At 35.4% G+C, this 17,745-nt stretch overlaps 1 protein-coding gene across 1 annotated transcript in view; it reads right to left on the minus strand.

Moving 5' to 3' along the window:
• The window catches only part of LOC110458669 (allene oxide synthase-lipoxygenase protein-like), a 44,303-nt gene extending 31,424 nt beyond the window's left edge, over positions 1 to 12,879 (minus strand). The window contains exons 1-9 of the mRNA XM_021510498.1: positions 12,451 to 12,879; positions 12,136 to 12,174; positions 11,372 to 11,827; positions 8,649 to 8,693; positions 7,633 to 7,761; positions 7,319 to 7,422; positions 6,989 to 7,121; positions 6,619 to 6,714; positions 5,863 to 5,959 (exon numbers count right to left, since the gene is read on the minus strand). Coding sequence (XP_021366173.1) covers positions 5,863 to 5,959; positions 6,619 to 6,714; positions 6,989 to 7,121; positions 7,319 to 7,422; positions 7,633 to 7,761; positions 8,649 to 8,693; positions 11,372 to 11,827; positions 12,136 to 12,174; positions 12,451 to 12,456 — 1,105 coding nt within the window. The 5' untranslated portion in view covers positions 12,457 to 12,879. The remainder of the gene's footprint in view (positions 1 to 5,862; positions 5,960 to 6,618; positions 6,715 to 6,988; positions 7,122 to 7,318; positions 7,423 to 7,632; positions 7,762 to 8,648; positions 8,694 to 11,371; positions 11,828 to 12,135; positions 12,175 to 12,450) is intronic.
• Between the last annotated feature and the right edge of the window lie 4,866 nt (positions 12,880 to 17,745).

Genomic DNA, 17,745 nt, shown 5'->3' on the forward strand with positions numbered 1-17,745 from the left:
CTGAAATCTGAAAAGTTATCGATTAAGAAAATGAGAGACGTTTAAGCCACACTGAATTTAAAATTGATATTTATAATATATTTTCCAAACTGTAAGGTAGCAGTATAGGGAAGTGCACGGTGGCCATTTGTGACATTTTTGTACAATAAAATTACCCCTGTAATATTACAACAAAATTAAAAAGAACACTAAAATTGGCATATACATGGTGAAGTGGACTATATAGAGGCTTCATAATTTTTCAAGAAAAAGTTGCATTTTCTTTGAGAGTTAAGCTAATGCCATTTACATATCTGTGTATTATAACTTTTCGTGTAGTCTATAGTTGTATCAGCACATGTGGAAATATTGTGAGATATCCGGATTGACCTTTGCCGGGGTAAACGTAATATTTCTGTTACGGAGTAGGTGATTTTTCAGGTAAGACAGATTTTGAGATAAAAAAAATCTATCTGCCGGGGATGAAATCATGGGTTTTTTGGGGTTTTTTTATTGGGTTTTTTTGCATGTTTTAGTGTTATTTGATGTGGTAACCATGGTTTCCAAAGTCCGAAATCTAAGTACAATCTTTAAAAAAATCAATTTCTGTAAATGTTTTTATTTACGATGTAGTTTATAAACTTATATAAATAAGTGTGTGTGTGTGTGTGTGTGCGTGTGTGTGTGTGAGTGTGTGTGTGTGTGTGCGTTTAGGTGTGTTATACAGGAGTCCGCTATCCTTTCGTATCTCAGATATGCCTTTTACTTTTTAGGATCGGGCCATTTCTACATAGCTTTTTCTTTTTAGCGCAATGGTGATTTTTGATATTTTCACTGAATCATAATTGGGCGCATCAAGACATTCGAGGAAAGAGTTATTTGGTACTAAAATCTTTAACCTTTTGTTTTTATGGCTATGATACAGTTGTGGGACCGCACAACGCACCAAAAATAGCGTGCGCACACCGTGCATACATCGTTCACACACCGTCCGCACATCGTCCACACATGGTGCGCACAACTGTGCGATTTAGCAATCGTTCGCCCCGTTGTGCGCTTCTCTCCGCACAACTGTGCGATTTGGTATCATTTGTAGATCAAAATTACGGAATGACAAAAATACGGAAGGCTTGTATGCGATAATGTACACTGTGTATATATCTGTAATTTCTCATCACAGTAATCAAGATTATACAATTTCACAATGCGTGTTACACAGAATTACAGCGACCGTAAGGCTGTCAAGAATGGGTTTGGCTCCAAGGTAACAGAACAGGTAAATAACAATTTTATGAGTGTCCGGAGTTTTACCTGACCAGTGCCTGACACACAGAGCTGATATGCGATACCGTTTGACCGTAATGAAAAGTATTTGTTATTTGCATTCGTTTGCCTATAGCTCCCCTTCACCTGGATTTTCACACCCCCGGCCTTACCCGACGAGTTACGTAAGTGCCCCAGGCGGGGAGAAAACTATGGTCCAGGTACATGTATAAAGTGGTTATGTTTACCTGTATACGGGCAGAGACGTATAATACGTATTATACGTCTTTGATACGGGATTGTGTTGTAATTTTACATGTGTCGATTAAGTTTGTTTAAAAACACAGAAAACATAATTTCTAAATAGAAGAATGTATAGACAGAAAGATAAGTTTACAAATGTTGCTAGAATATAGAAACATACGTAAACACCAAGTTTATATGTTTAAACACGAAACCGTATAAATTGTTAAGGCATTCCTCAATTTACACCAACCACGATTGTTATCGCACAACGTCCGTCCATCGTGCGCACAGATGTGCGCAAGCAATGATCGTCCAGTTTTTTATCGTTCGCCCATCGTGCACACACCGTTCACACACCGTGCACACATCGTGCGCACACCGCACATCGTGTAACGTTGTGCGATCCCACAACTGTACCATTTAAATATATAAACTGTAGACGCCGATGCGATGTGACGAAATGACCCCACGTAGATAGCATGTGTTTTTATTGAGAGACCATGTTGAAACTTGTCTTATTGAATCACTGTAAGGAACTTACAGCATTTGTACTGAAGCGCAGGCTAAGTAAAACACTTTAAGGTCTTCTAATACTGATTCTAAAATCTGCATTGGTCATCTCCGGGAATATTGTGAAATAGATGAACAGTCGTTTATTAGCTGAGCGAGATTACTTATCCGCATGTCATTTAAGGGGTTTACTTCAATTCGCGATTCAACGGCAACGAAAATGAACCAATACGACCTTTTTCAGTGTTTTTGAAAGTACTTTCATACTCAAATTCAATCTTTTACATTTAAATTGTATTATTGAAATGCATTCTACTTACTGTTGCAAAACTTGTTCAGCTTTTGGATCATAAATGTATTGCATCTCGTAGTCCCCAAGCTTGTTAGTATCGTACGTGCTGAGAAGTTTAGTGATGGTTATTATCTCGAAAGTCACACTCTTGTTTGGAAGAGCCTCCAAGATGCAGGACTCCGTCAATGCACTCTGAAGTGGTGGTAATCATGACATCAGATTACACGATATGATGTATCACGAGTGATACGTCACTCAGAAAGCAACCCAATACTTCATACCTTATTGTTTATTATATATTCAGCTTTATTATGTACCAGTGAACACGCGATTGCTTTACTTTGTACTAAAGCATATTGCTCACAAAATTGCTGAAGATGATGAAAATACATATGGTTCTCAATTCATATTTTAAAGAACCTACCAGAGAAATAATTCAAATTTAAAATAAAATAAAACGTATGCCTTCTGCAAAATACCTTGTCGGTGGGTGGCTTCCCTTTCATAACCACGGGGTAGTTTGGAGGAAAACCGTATTCGTCGTATTGTGCAAAGTTTGCTGCTGCATGAGTGACACTGCCCGTGAAAATAACACACGTCAAAATGCACACTAGGTCTTCCTCGTTAGCTATAGTTCCTTCTCCTGGGACACCCTGTGTTCAGAAAAATGCTTCTTCATATTTTTTATCGCAACTTATAGAAGAAAATATATGTATTGGTTACAGAAAATATCAAAATTATTAGGATTTAAATGAGTATCTTTTCTTCAACACAAATTCAATAAAGAAAATTTGAATATTTACGGAGAAAAATGATATGCCCAAATAAGGAAAAGTAATCAACATCCACAGAAAAACCCAACACAAAATCAAAGTCAGCGGAAGAGTAAATCGTCTTGAAAATAAATACAATATAGGTGATAAAATGATTTGTAAGATCACGTACCAGCAGGCCACAACCACCCTCTGACCTCGGTTTAACCAACTCCTGTGCCCAAGCCTGGATCTCGTGATCCCCCGAGTATGTCGCGGGGCTGTCTGAGAATATTAAATAATATGTTTAGCAAAATCACTTCCAGTGCAAATTAGTTGAAAATGTAAAAACTAAAGGAACAGTAATTGAACAAAGTTGTGTTTTATATATATTTCAAAATAGCCAATTATGTGTAAAAATTATAATAAATGGTAAATAAGCTGAAGACTATAGTTATTATTGCTATCGTTTACCGTAGTAAATTTTGACGTATTTGGTGACTTAGTTTTTGATAATGTTGTACAGTGGCAGAGCGTCCTCCCTGTAGTGGTAGCCCTTCAACACTGCCTGGTCCAATACCTAATGTTAAGATAATTCGAATATTTACCGAGTTTTTAAATTCATTTATCAAAATAACATTTTCTTCAAATAAACGATGTATATTGCAGCGCTTTATGGACACTTCCACATCAGCGGTATATTGGAAATGTAATGACATTAGTTTTTTAAATGTAAGTCGCTAACTGATCTGAAACCAAATATATATTATAACGTTTTTAATGGCATGGATTACCATCATAGAGATTGATTATTACACAATTAACTGCATGGCCATACTTAAACGTTTACTATCTGTCATAATATCTAATTAATACTTTGTATTTCTTGCATTAATAAGTACATCACAAAAACTAAACAAGTACCCCTCGTGTCTCCAGTTCCTTAGGTAGTGTTCCATCGACATCCAGCCTCCAGGTGTCCAGTCTGAGATCAAACAAAACATACAATACCAAACACGTTCCATGTTAACAACAAATGTTGCATTACGATAGACCATCAACATTTATGCAAATATAAATGCTTAATTGGAAGTTATTTGCGAGGTTTCAAAAACGTCTGTTCCCTTCGTCAAGCAAGGAATGCGAATGACCGGTGTCTCGACTCTTAACCGCTGAAAACAACTCACTAAGCATCACTGTGCCAAGTCAGTGTAGTAAGCTGTCAGAATCATAATAACATTTCGCCAAAAAGATGCAAGTAGTCATAGAGACTAATAATATGTTTACCCATTGTGGATACCCTTAGTGGATGTTCAAATGGGAACATAAAGGTGACTCAACCGGTGCCCGCGTGTCGCCTCCTCCATCGTTTCTATGCATTTGTTCTTCTTCCTTCCTTATCCATATCGATTATTATGGAAGAGTGCCCAGAAAGTTGAAAGAACTTGTGCCCAATGCCTTTCACTATTCAGTGTCAATAAAATATGTTTGAATGAATGATGGATTGTTTTACCTGCCTCACTTTCAGGTGTAGTGCAAAATATATACGTGTACTTGCGAGTATGAAAATATAGCATCTTATATATGTAGGCAACCTTGTCGAATTTCTGAAAAAATTGATGAAATTCCATGGTGATGAAAAAATGTAGTTTATAAACGGACAAGACATGATAATACATTCACCAGGATATGACATGATAATGCATTCACCAGTTTCACACCAAATAAAACCTTTGAAATAATGCCATGCTTTGGCTATTATTATCATCATTTTCCGGGTATGCTACGAAATACTTACTTTCTTTTGATAAGTTCAAACATGCCATCAATACCTATTGCCATCGTATTTTGAACCCAGCCATCCGAATTGATCAGGGTTGTCAGTGCTAATCTGTTGATGATAATATTAACTCAAATATTACGATGAAACCAGGAAATAAAGTTTAGATGTATAATAATAATTAAATACTTCTGCCATCAGACACAACGTAGATACATATTTGTACGTTTCGATAAAACCTATATGTCTAATAGAGTTGTCTGTAACATGCACATTGTATAACAAAATCATAGCTCCTATGTTACAATACATCAATGAGATGAGTATTAATTTATGTCCGACTTTTTTGTTTATACAAACATACCAAATAGGGAACCTTCTTACGACGGAATAACAATGACTTTATCGGAATCTCGAGTTAAATATATTTCTGATGTACTGATATATATAGGCTTTTCAAAGCTCAAAAAAAAGGTATAGAAGAACAACAAAATGTGAATACTTACCCGTTAATAGCGATGAGATAAAGGAAGTGTGGCGCCAGTAATTTGAAGATGGGATGGGATTGAGAAAGGTTCCTGTGAGTGGCCAGAGCACATCCTTCCATCAACAGATGAGTGAACCCTGATAACAAACATTATGCAGATTAGTTTTGTCCACCTACCTGTCTATTCCATTGTTATTCATCTCTGTGTAGTGTTTTGTTTGAAATTATTTTATCTTGTAATTACCATAAACCAGTTCCGAAGCAGCAATTTTGAGAAATGTATCTTGTTATAACTAGGGAGTTAAGAATACTTCATTATTAATTACCTGCTTTTCATAAAACAGGGATATATGCATTATTGCTTTGTGTAATATGTTTAGTGTTCATTGATAAAAACATCGTTATAATAACCTAGCAGTCAATCATTGAGTATTGTATAATCTAGATTGATTATTCGATTTACTGTCTCATAAAGAGCATGCTCCATTTTATTACATTTACTGACTTAATGCTTCGTGTGATATCGTTAGATGATGATCTTTGAGCTCTTTACCTAAGTGAGTGTTTGACTCGTGATAGGAAGCATCTGCAAGGTTAAACCACATTTTCGCCGCCAGCCAGGTATATTTTGGATCAGAGGGAAGGAACACCTATCGATATAAAAGGAGAATGTTTATCATCACAATACACAAACTACAAATATTTCAACATAAAAAGAACTAGCACCCGTGCTTGATGTTTGCAGCAGGTTAATTGTAGGATTTGGGTGTTAACATGATACCACATATTACACAAATTGTTTTTCTTGTATTTCTGCTTGCAGTGCATATAATACAAAATAAATCAATGTGAAACAAGTCACGAGACAATTATACCAGACGAGTTCAGAAAATTATGTGTCAAAAGAACAGAAATCATGGTGACGGACCGTAATGTAGTGTTGTGATACGTTTAAATAGTAATTGCTACTGCAGCGAGAAGACTACATTTATAGATCATGAAGTACAGTTTTGAATCTTTCAATTTATATATATATATATATATTTCATTCAAGATAAACACAATTCTTTCTCACTTTTATAGCATAGACAACCAAGGAAAACGACATTTGGTTTATCATTGTCAAAATTCATGATCACTTTAGACTATTCTGTGTGACGTCATCAATGGATGTCATAGAAAACAATCATAGTTGCATTATAATTATAGTGGTAATGTTTAAAAACAAAAGAAATCATTTTAAAGCTATGTTGGGTGATTCATTTCATTACGAATGTAGATTTTGATTTGTCTGTGATAAGACTCTCACTGGATTGTCGTCCGCGGACTGCTGCTTCAATTGTATCGCTATGGGAACCAAGCGAGACTTTTTGTTGTGGTAGAATAAGGCGATCGGGGCACAAACCTATATCAATATAAAAAAGGCTAATGATTTCAAACAATTGTAAACCACAGTGTCAATAATACAATATCTAAATAGGATTTTTTACAAGATACAATAAATAACAATAGAAACACGAGGATATATATAACCAAACTGATCGTCATCATGATCCTACTCAAAAAACTATTAAAACAAATTATAAAGAAATCTGTGCTGCCATCATTTCAAGTAAGAATAATGCACTCGTTGATCACTATCATCTATGCACATCTCGTTCAATGTGCACCACACTTACTGTTAATCCACTTTTTACGGGTATTCCTTCCACAATGGCGAGATCGACATAAAACAGCTTCTTCTTAGAGATGACGTCTGGCAGTTTGGAGCCTTCTAAGAAGGGTTTAAGCATTTCTGCAGTCACAGCAAGTCTGGGGTAATTTTTTATAACATATCATTGTTTAATACTTTTAGTTTTTTGAATTGAGAAAAGTAAAGCATTATGACAAATACACCAAATGAATCCGATATAAGAATGGTATACAATTTTTGAATACAAATGCACAGCTTATGTCATGTTTCTTTAAATTTAGATCATCGCATAAATATAACAGTAAGATTACTGTACTTGTTTGGGATCTCTGTGCAGAGTGCAATTAGTGAATTGTTGATCCGACCAATCCGCTGGAATCCGAAATATTCGTCTGTATCCCACGTACCATCCGCCAGAGGCTGTAGAATCATAAATTATTTAAATTATTAATGCAAAGGGATACATCTCGAAATAACTTTTCAAAGTTTGATTTGTTTCGAAAGTCATGTAAACAAACAAAGTGTAGAAAAAATATCTCCGATATATTTTTGTTTAAACTTTTAAATGTATCTTTGTGATTAACTTAGAGAGGGATGCCATATAACCAGTAGATATCAATGAGTACTAACCGAAGGCTTAGAAAATACATCTGACTTATAGATGTTTCCAAGGTCCTCTAGGCTGTCCCAGTCACCACTCACAACCTTCACGATTTTGCCTTTTATTGTAATCTCTGCAACAAGCTTCACCAGATCAAACTAAAATGGAATTGTTTCAGCTTTACTTCCAAATGACCATTAGACCAAGAGTCCTTAGTACATTATACAGTCATATTACACTTCTCTTTGAGATGATGTTAAAACTTTTGTTAACCTTTTATATCTCACTCGACAGCAGAAGTGAAATTATTAAAGCCGATATGACTGTTAAGATCTTCGAAGTTTTAGTATAAATATATACTTAATTTGCACACTTAATGTAACTATACATAGTCCACACACAGACTATTTTACACTATGTTGTATGAGACAAATAGTAAGTTTGCTTGGATTGACATTGTCGAGATGATCAGAATATTGACCGCTATATGTTTTGTTGAATTAGGTAGAAAAATATTTCAACCGAAGAGTTTGTATTTCAATGGGAAATAACTGTGCACCCCTTCAAGCTCATCTTGTTATATTTATTGTTTTCAGTGAAGTCAAATCTATCCAAGGGTTATCAAATAATTAAGATAGAGTGCTTTACCTAATTTTTAATTTCATGTTCAGATATTCTAAAGGTGCTTTATCCTTAAAAAGCATCCTACTGATCTCCCAAACATGAAATCAAATATATGGTAAACTTCTTTTACATCTTCTTCATGTCTTAACATTCACCTACAGTGAGCTTATAAAGTGCACCTTGCTACAGAAATACAAAATATGACATTTTTAATACAACATATTTTTTTTTTTTGTCTTAAAAAGTAATTCCCGTTTATCAACTAGTCAGCGTAGTCTATGAGGGACATTATTTTTCGTTGAAAAATTGTTCTGTCGCCATCTCGATTGAATACAGTGTTTATTATATTAAAGTCATGATATAATAATGATGCATAATAAACATTACATTTCTATACAACTTTTGCTAAACTTTGTCTTACCTGGTAGTCAGAGGAAAACTTTTCATCTTCTGGTATTTCTTTCGCCTGAAAGAGAATTTTTAATTGGTTATACCTAAACACAAGGTTTACATGTTCTTTTAAATACAATTAATTGCATTTCTAGAATTTGTTGAGTTGTGATGGACAGTTTGAGCACTAATGGCAATGCAACACAATTATCATGCACACTAACTTCTTTGTTTGAAAACGATCATCTCTGACAGTTCTAAAATCACCTTTTTATATTCTTAAATTAAGGAGGATGCACAACTTTATATTAACTCCCCTTTTACTCCCCTTTTACTCGCAAAACCCAATACATCTCTCACTCTATTCAATTATCATTTTTAATAGACATATCAGTTATGCTCCATCACCTCCACATACACAATAACCACATGCAGCGTACAGCGGTTGATGCCCCGGGTCGTAACCATAGGTAATCAACTCCACATACACACTAACCACATGCCGCGTACAGAGGTTGATGCCCCAGGTCGTAACCATAGGTAACAAGGATACAAACAGTAATTATATATACAAAACGTGAGTCAAGAAATAGTAAACACATTTCAAAAACATCCCATTTGTAGATAGACTAATGGAGCGTACAATTTTTTATGACACGTGAAACGAATGGGAATGAACTAAGGTTTCTGTACTGTAAATTGTTAATAGTTAGTGCCAATCTGCTATTAAATGTCCTTTAGCAGAAGGATACTGGAAATAACGTTCGTGGAGTCACTTAAGGTGTGACGTATATACAATAACTCCCGCTTAACCAATATTTCGTTTGGATACATCTTCAGCACATTTGGACTAGGACATTTCCTTTGGCCAGTTAGTTAGGTCAATGAGTGATAGTCCTACTGAAGTTGTACTCTTATGAAACTGTTGTTGATTACATTTGGTTTCTTTTGTCCCTATTATTTTTCCATAAACGTACCGCAAGGTATAGTTTTCTTTTCAGAATTTATTTATCAAAGCTAAAGATAAGCAAGTAAAACGTTTTGATAGCGTTGTAACAATTTTTATTTTTTGCGGTAGTACGGGGATCCTGAGACCAAAAGCGGTAACATGCTTACTAATGATATACTCTAAATTTATATCTATATATATCATGTGTCAGTTTGTACGGTTGGACTGGAAGTTTTCTGTTATTGTAAATTTGCTACTTGAACGGCTTAAAAAACGGTATGAATACAGTTTAATCATCTACTTAAAATTGATCAAAGGAATGATACCGTAGACCTAAATATAGCGGTCCGTTTGCTTAAAAAAACGTCCATCAATTGGATTTAAACTAAATGTCTCAGCAGTTTTTGCTTCACAACATAACGACAAATGAATAATGTACAGGTAGGCTATGCAAATTGCATAGCTCATATGCTAAAGAAGCGTTTGCGCTGTTAATGCTTAATCAGGCTTGATGTTGACATTTTTTCCGTGTGGTTCAAATTAATATATAATCTGTATTGATTTTTTTTTCGTTAACAGTAAGCTCATATAAATACAGCACGAGTGGTTCCTTCTTTTTTAAAAAAAAAAAGGAAAGGCAAGCAAGGCAGGAAATTTGTGTCATCTGGTTTTTATTGCTTTTGATCGAAACGGCGTTATTATACTTAACATTTTGTTCCCTTGGTTTCTTAACGCCGAACACCTTCTCAAGGCCGTACAAACGAGGTGCAATACCTCTTCGACTTAATGCTATATTTCATTTTGAAATAAAGTCAAAGATTTATCCTCATATTCTGCAGCAAGTTTTTTAAATGACTAATGAATTACAGTTCAAACTGATTTTCATCGCAAGATACGGGTTATAGTTGCATTCTATTTTTATTTCAATCTCTCATAAAGATCAACTGCCATGTTCATGAAACCAGTTCGTGGTGGTTTAACATGATATATCATAATATATTGTTGTGCGTATTGTTCTATTAACATTACTTAACAACATTTCTTTAATAGGACAGTTTCTTTATAGTTTTCACCTTCCTTTTAAAAACTATCTTCACTAAATTAAATGCTGAAAGTATATGATTATTTTACCGGTGGGGAATTGAATCGGAACTTCTATAATTTTTTGAGAAATAAAAAGTAAATTTCGTTCGTAAGAAATAAGACGTTTATGTGAAGGCTTTGTTAAATGTATGGTTTGTAATAAACAGATAAACTAAAGGTTGTTTGACATCCCATTACTTACTCATGTCTTTATGCCGAAATATATATATTTTTCGTTCTTTTAAATTGATCCATAAATTTGTTTTAATAGAAACATTTAAAATTGTTTATTCTACATTAACGTCATGATTCTGCATTTGTTCGAAATCCTATTTTCTCAGCCATTTATTTCTTTTAGCTTACAGCTGTATGGTAAATTATATACATTACGTTTTTCTGAAAGCAAGTTGTATCCCATTTCATTCCACCTGTTTGAATTCTAGCCTTTTGATATGAAGATAATTAAAGGTGAGAAGACTTAGATCTGGTGATCGTTACGGCTTTAGTGTTACATCGGTACAGAGGTCTTAGTACTTAATGGTATACCAAGGAAAAACAAATGATTTTCCTTACAACAATCTTGATACAATATTTTGTATATTGACGTAGATTATTGTGCAAATACCGTAAAATGTAAAGGATGCGATTAGCGCTTAATTGGATATCACAGATGCATCAATGACATAACTTGACATGATATGTTTTCATTTAGAAGCATTTACCTGTATCGGGAGCCCAGGAATTTTGACCGTCATCTGGTAGGTCGACTTTTTATCGTTCAGCTCCATAAGCCGCTGTTCCTTTTGAGGGTCATGTTGAGGAAGTGACGTGTCAAGATGGCGGATCTTGTAATGGTAACCCTCTTTTATCCAGCGTAAGAAAGGGAACACGTACGTTTTGTTTGAGAACTTGCAGTACACTTCCATCGACTCGAGGAACCACTCATCTTTTATTCCAGCATCATCTCGCCATACTTCTATGAAGTCAATCACGCTCATAAAAGACGCTACCGCTTTAAAGCAATCCTTTTTGCCCTTTTCGAAGTCATTTTTTAGGAATTTGTCCAGATGAAGTTGGCCTGTTGACTGTCCGTCATCGTTATGTAGAACAACTGTTACGTTGGCGTCCGTACCCGCCCCCTTGCGGTCCCCAGTTTTCACACCGATCTGGTACTCAAACTTCAATAGAATCAGTATCATTTAAACTACGAAGCTGTTTAACAGTTACTGTTTTAAACCAAAGACAGACTTTACAACATGCTTCGTCAAGAGTGACTAGTATGTGACATTTTATTAGTGTCAAATATAGATATAAATTCATGGTGCTGAACGTCCTTACATTACAAACTAAGGACAGTTTAATTATTGTCACATATAGAGATAAACTGATGGTGCTGAATGTCCTTATATAACAAACCTAGGAGAGTAATACCAGTGTCAAAAGTGGAATTCTAACCGACAGTCTCTGACTACGGTTATTTACCTACCTGCGAGCTGTCTGTCACCAGTACGTTACTCTGGCAGGACTATAACACAGAAATACAAAATGTTATTAACAACACATTAAAACATAAACTGTTACACCTGTTATTTCACAGGTTTGCTATAGTAAAACAAAACATATGTTTTCGGGGTAAACGCGTTCGTTAAACAGACCATGTGGATATTGTATACGTCTTTACAAGCATAGCAAGCATCCCCTTAATATGCATTGTCTCCAAATGACCAACAATAAAATGGGAAACAATGGGCCTTGTCGTGCAATCAAATATAAATAAAAGCACTTAAGTAAAATGACTTACCCCCATGATGTTGAGCGTCTCTAAAGAGCGGATTTAACGTTGTACACGATATATACACAGCACATTCTAGTGCATGATCTTTTTAGGATGTTATTCTTATGTTTACTCGCATCCATTGGAAACGTTACCGACATACTTTGCGTATGTTATAGTCGACTGCATATACAATCATCAACAGGTAAAAAAGCACTGTGTTTTCAAGTATTGATTGTATGATACATCACATACAGCGCTCTGCAATCAGAATTCAGGTAACTGAATTATTTGTTGGAATTGATCATCTTACTGACCCATGTCTCCATGCCATGGTGGTAGCTTGGTTAGGCGTAAAGACATGCAAGTGCTTTACTTTGTCATTATCACTTAAAGCTTCATTACTAAATTTAAACGCTTCGACGAATAAACACATTTTTATATAAAAAAAACATGTTTCAAATCCTACCACGATCCTCAAGGACTATGCCCCAACACAAGCTTAGACATGACTGATTTGAAGTATCACAGAGCGATCAATAAACTATCAAGTATGACGTTTCTGGACGGGTATGTATTCAATCGTTTTATCACTTCTTGTCAAGGTCTGGTCGTAACTCATATTTGAAAACCGTGTTAAGAGATTTAAGTGAACAATGTTGAGATACAGAATTTAATTTAACCAGACATTAAAATGGTTAAATGGAATAAATTTAATGACCATGAACTCACCATATAACACAAGAGATTCAAAAGATTAGTAACAACTGGTTGATTGAAATGCATCCCTCTAAATTGTACCGAATATCGATGTTTATCTTAAAAAGACAATAACAAGAAACAACGAGAAATCACTGAATTATGTTCATTTCCTAACGCATATATAATTACGCTTGGGAGCGGTTTGATAGAAGCAAATAAATTACGCCATGATAAATCAATAAAGAGAGGAGACGGGTATGCTATTACCGACATAACGGAAGTTCACGATCTTGAAATTAAAGTTGTCAACAACGAGACGGTTTATTAATGAAAAATAAACCGTCTGACTTTCATACTGTAGGATAAACTCTATTTCAAACCTGTGTTCCATATTTTTTATTAAATCAATATTTTAAAAGATCTGAGTAGTCCCTGATTCTTAACTTGATTTTCCCGTCTTGCTAATGTGTTATTGATATATAAACAGAAATTTAATTCACACACATTAAGTTTAGCAAATATGTAGTTCAGTAGGTTCCTCACTGATTTTCTATCGTCTGAATGACATGCCTTGTAAAAGGAGAGATTAATTTAAATACTTTACACATAATCTGATAATGTAAACAACTTGATGCTGCGACATATAATCTGATAAGGTAAACAACTGGATGCTGTGACACCTAATCTGATACGGTAAACAACTGGATACTGTGACATATAACCTGATAAGGTAAACAACTGGATGTTGTGACACATCTTCTGATAAGGTAAACAACTGGATGCTGTGGTGACACATAATCTGATAAGGTAAACAACTGGATGCTGTGACATATAATCTGATAATGTAAACAACTGGATGCTGTGACACATAATCTGATAGGGTAAATAACTTGATGCTTTAACACATAATCTGATAGGGGAAAAAAATGGATGCTGTGACACATAATCTGATAGGGTAAACAACTGGATGTTGTGACACATCATCTGATATGGTAAACAACTGGATGTTGTGACACATCATCTGATCAGGTAAACAACTGGATGATGTGACATATCATCTGATAAGGTAAACAACTGGATGCTGTAACACATAATCTGATAAGGTAAACAACTGGATGCTGTGACACCTAATCTGATCAGGTAAACAACTGGATGATGTGACATATCATCTGATAAGGTAAACAACTGGATGCTGTAACACATAATCTGATACGGTAAACCACTGGATGCTGTGGAACCTAATCTGATAAGGTAAACAACTGGATACTGTGACACCTAATCTGATACGGTAAACAACTGGATGCTGTGACACATAATATGATGAGATAAACAACTGCATAATGTAACACATAATCTGATACGGTAAACCACTGGATGCTGTGGCACCTAATCTGATAAGGTAAACAACTGAATGATGTGACATATCATCTGATAATGTAAACAACTGGATGCTGTGACACATAATCTGATACGGTAAACAACTGAATGAGGTAAACAAATGGATGATAATGTAAACGACTGGATGCTGTGATACATAATCTGATACGATAAATAACTGGATGCTGTAACACATAATCTGATAAGGTAAACAAATGGATGTTGTGACACGTAATCTGATACGGTAAACAACTGGATACTGTGACATATAACCTGATAAGGTAAACAACTGGATGCTGTGACACATAATCTGATGAGGTAAACAACAGGATAATGTAACACATAATCTGATTGGGTAAACAACTGGATGTTGTGACACGTAATCTGATACGGTAAACAACTGGAAACTGTGACATATAACCTGATAAGGAAAACAACTGGATGCTGTGACACATAATCTGATAAGGTAAACAACTGGATGCTGTGACACATACTCTGATAAGGAGGTAAACAACAGGATAACGTAACACATAATCTGATAGGGTAAACAACTGGATGTTGTGACACGTAATCTGATACGGTAAACAACTGGATACTGTGACATATAACCTGATAAGGTAAACAACTGGATGCTGTGACACATAATCTGATAGGGTAAACAACAGGATAATGTAACACATAATCTGATAGGGTAAACAACTGGATGTTGTGACACATCTTCTGATACGGTAAACAACTGGATGCTGTGGTGACACATAATCTGATAAGGTAAACAACTGGATGCTGTGACATATAATCTGATAATGTAAACAACTGGATGCTGTGATACATAATCTGATAGGGTAAATAACTGGATGCTTTAACACATAATCTGATAGGGGAAAAAATGGATGCTGTGACACATAATCTGATAGGGTAAACAACTGGATGTTGTGACACATCATCTGATACGGTAAACAACTGGATGCTGTGACACCTAATCTGATAAGGTAAACAACTGAATGATGTGACATATCATCTGATAATGTAAACAACTGGATGCTGTGATGCATTATCTGATACGGTAAACAACTGAATGCTGTGGCACACAATCTGATAATGTAAACACCTGGATGCTGTGATACATTATCTGATACGATAAATAACTGGATGCTGTAACACATAATCTGATAAGGTAAACAAATGGATGTTGTGACACGTAATCTGATAAGGTAAACAAATGGATACTGTGACATATAATCTGATACGGTAAACAACTGGATGTTGTGACACATAATCTGATACGGTAAACAACTGAATGCTGTGGCACACAATCTGATAATGTAAACACCTGGATGCTGTGATACATTATCTGATACGATAAATAACTGGATGCTGTAACACATAATCTGATAGGATGTTGTGACACATCATCTGATCAGGTAAACAACTGGATGCTGTGACACATATTCTGATAAGGTAAACAACTGGATGCTGTGGCACATAATCTGATAAGGTAAACAACTGGATCTTGTGACACATAATCTGATACGGTAAACAAATCATCTGATATGGTAAACAACTGGATGTTGTGACACATCATCTGATCAGGTAAACAACTGGATGATGTGACATATCATCTGATAAGGTAAACAACTGGATGCTGTGGCACATAATCTGATAAGGTAAACAACTGGATGTTGTGACACATAATCTGATACGGTAAACAAATCATCTGATATGGTAAACAACTGGATGTTGTGACACATCACCTGATACGGTAAACAACTGGATGCTGTGACACCTAATCTGATCAGGTAAACAACTGGATGATGTGACATATCATCTGATAATGTAAACAACTGGATACTGTGACACCTAATCTGATACGGTAAACAACAGGATACTGTGACATATAACCTGATAAGGTAAACAACTGGATGCTGTGACCCATAATCTGATAAGGTAAACAACTGGATGCTTTGGCACATCATCTGATAAGGTAAACAACTGAATGCTGTGACACATAATCTGATACGGTAAACAAATGAATGCTGTGGCACACAATCTGATAATGTAAACACCTGGATGCTGTGATACATTATCTGATACGATAAATAACTGGATGCTGTAACACATAATCTGATAGGATGTTGTGACACATCATCTGATCAGGTAAACAACTGGATGATGTGACATATCATCTGATAATGTAAACAACTGGATACTGTGACACCTAATCTGATACGGTAAACAACTGGATGCTGTGACACCTAATCTGCTGGATGCTGTGGTGACACATAATCTGATAAGGTAAACAACTGGATGATGTGACTAACACATAATCTGATACGGTAAACAACTGGCTGCTGTGACACATAATCTGATAAGGTAAACAAATGGATGTTGTGACACATAATCTGATAAGGTAAACAACTGAATGCTGTGACACCTAATCTGATACGGTAAACAACTGGATAATGTGACATATAACCTGATAAGGTAAACAACTGGATGCTGTGACCCATAATCTGATAAGGTAAACAACTGGATGCTTTGGCACATCATCTGATAAGGTAAACAACTGGATGCTGTGGCACATCATGCTGTGACACCTAATCTGATCAGGTAAACAACTGGATGATGTGACATATCATCTGATAAGGTAAACAACTGGATGCTGTGGCACATAATCTGATAAGGTAAACAACTGGATGTTGTGACACATAATCTGATACGGTAAACAAATGAATGCTGTGGCACACAATCTGATAATGTAAACAACTGGATGCTGTGACACATATTCTAATAAGGTAAACCACTGGATGCTGTGACACCTAATCTGATACGGTAAACAACTGGATAATGTGACATATAATCTGATAAGGTAAACAACTGGATGCTTTGGCACATCATCTGATAAGGTAAACAACTGAATGCTGTGGCACACAATCTGATAATGTAAACACCTGGATGCTGTGATACATTATCTGATACGATAAATAACTGGATGCTGTAACACATAATCTCATAAGGTAAACAAATGGATGTTGTGACACGTAATATGATACGGTTAACAACTGGATACTGTGACATATAATCTGATAAGGAAAACAACTGGATGCTGTGACACATCATCTGATACGGTAAACAACTGGATGCTGTGACACCTAATCTGATACGGTAAACAACTGGATACTGTGACATATAACCTGATAAGGTAAACAAATGGATGTTGTGACACGTAATCTGATACGGTTAACA

The sequence above is a fragment of the Mizuhopecten yessoensis genome, unplaced genomic scaffold (assembly GCF_002113885.1).
Source record: "Mizuhopecten yessoensis strain PY_sf001 unplaced genomic scaffold, ASM211388v2 scaffold9685, whole genome shotgun sequence".
Lineage (NCBI taxonomy): Eukaryota > Metazoa > Mollusca > Bivalvia > Pectinida > Pectinidae > Mizuhopecten > Mizuhopecten yessoensis.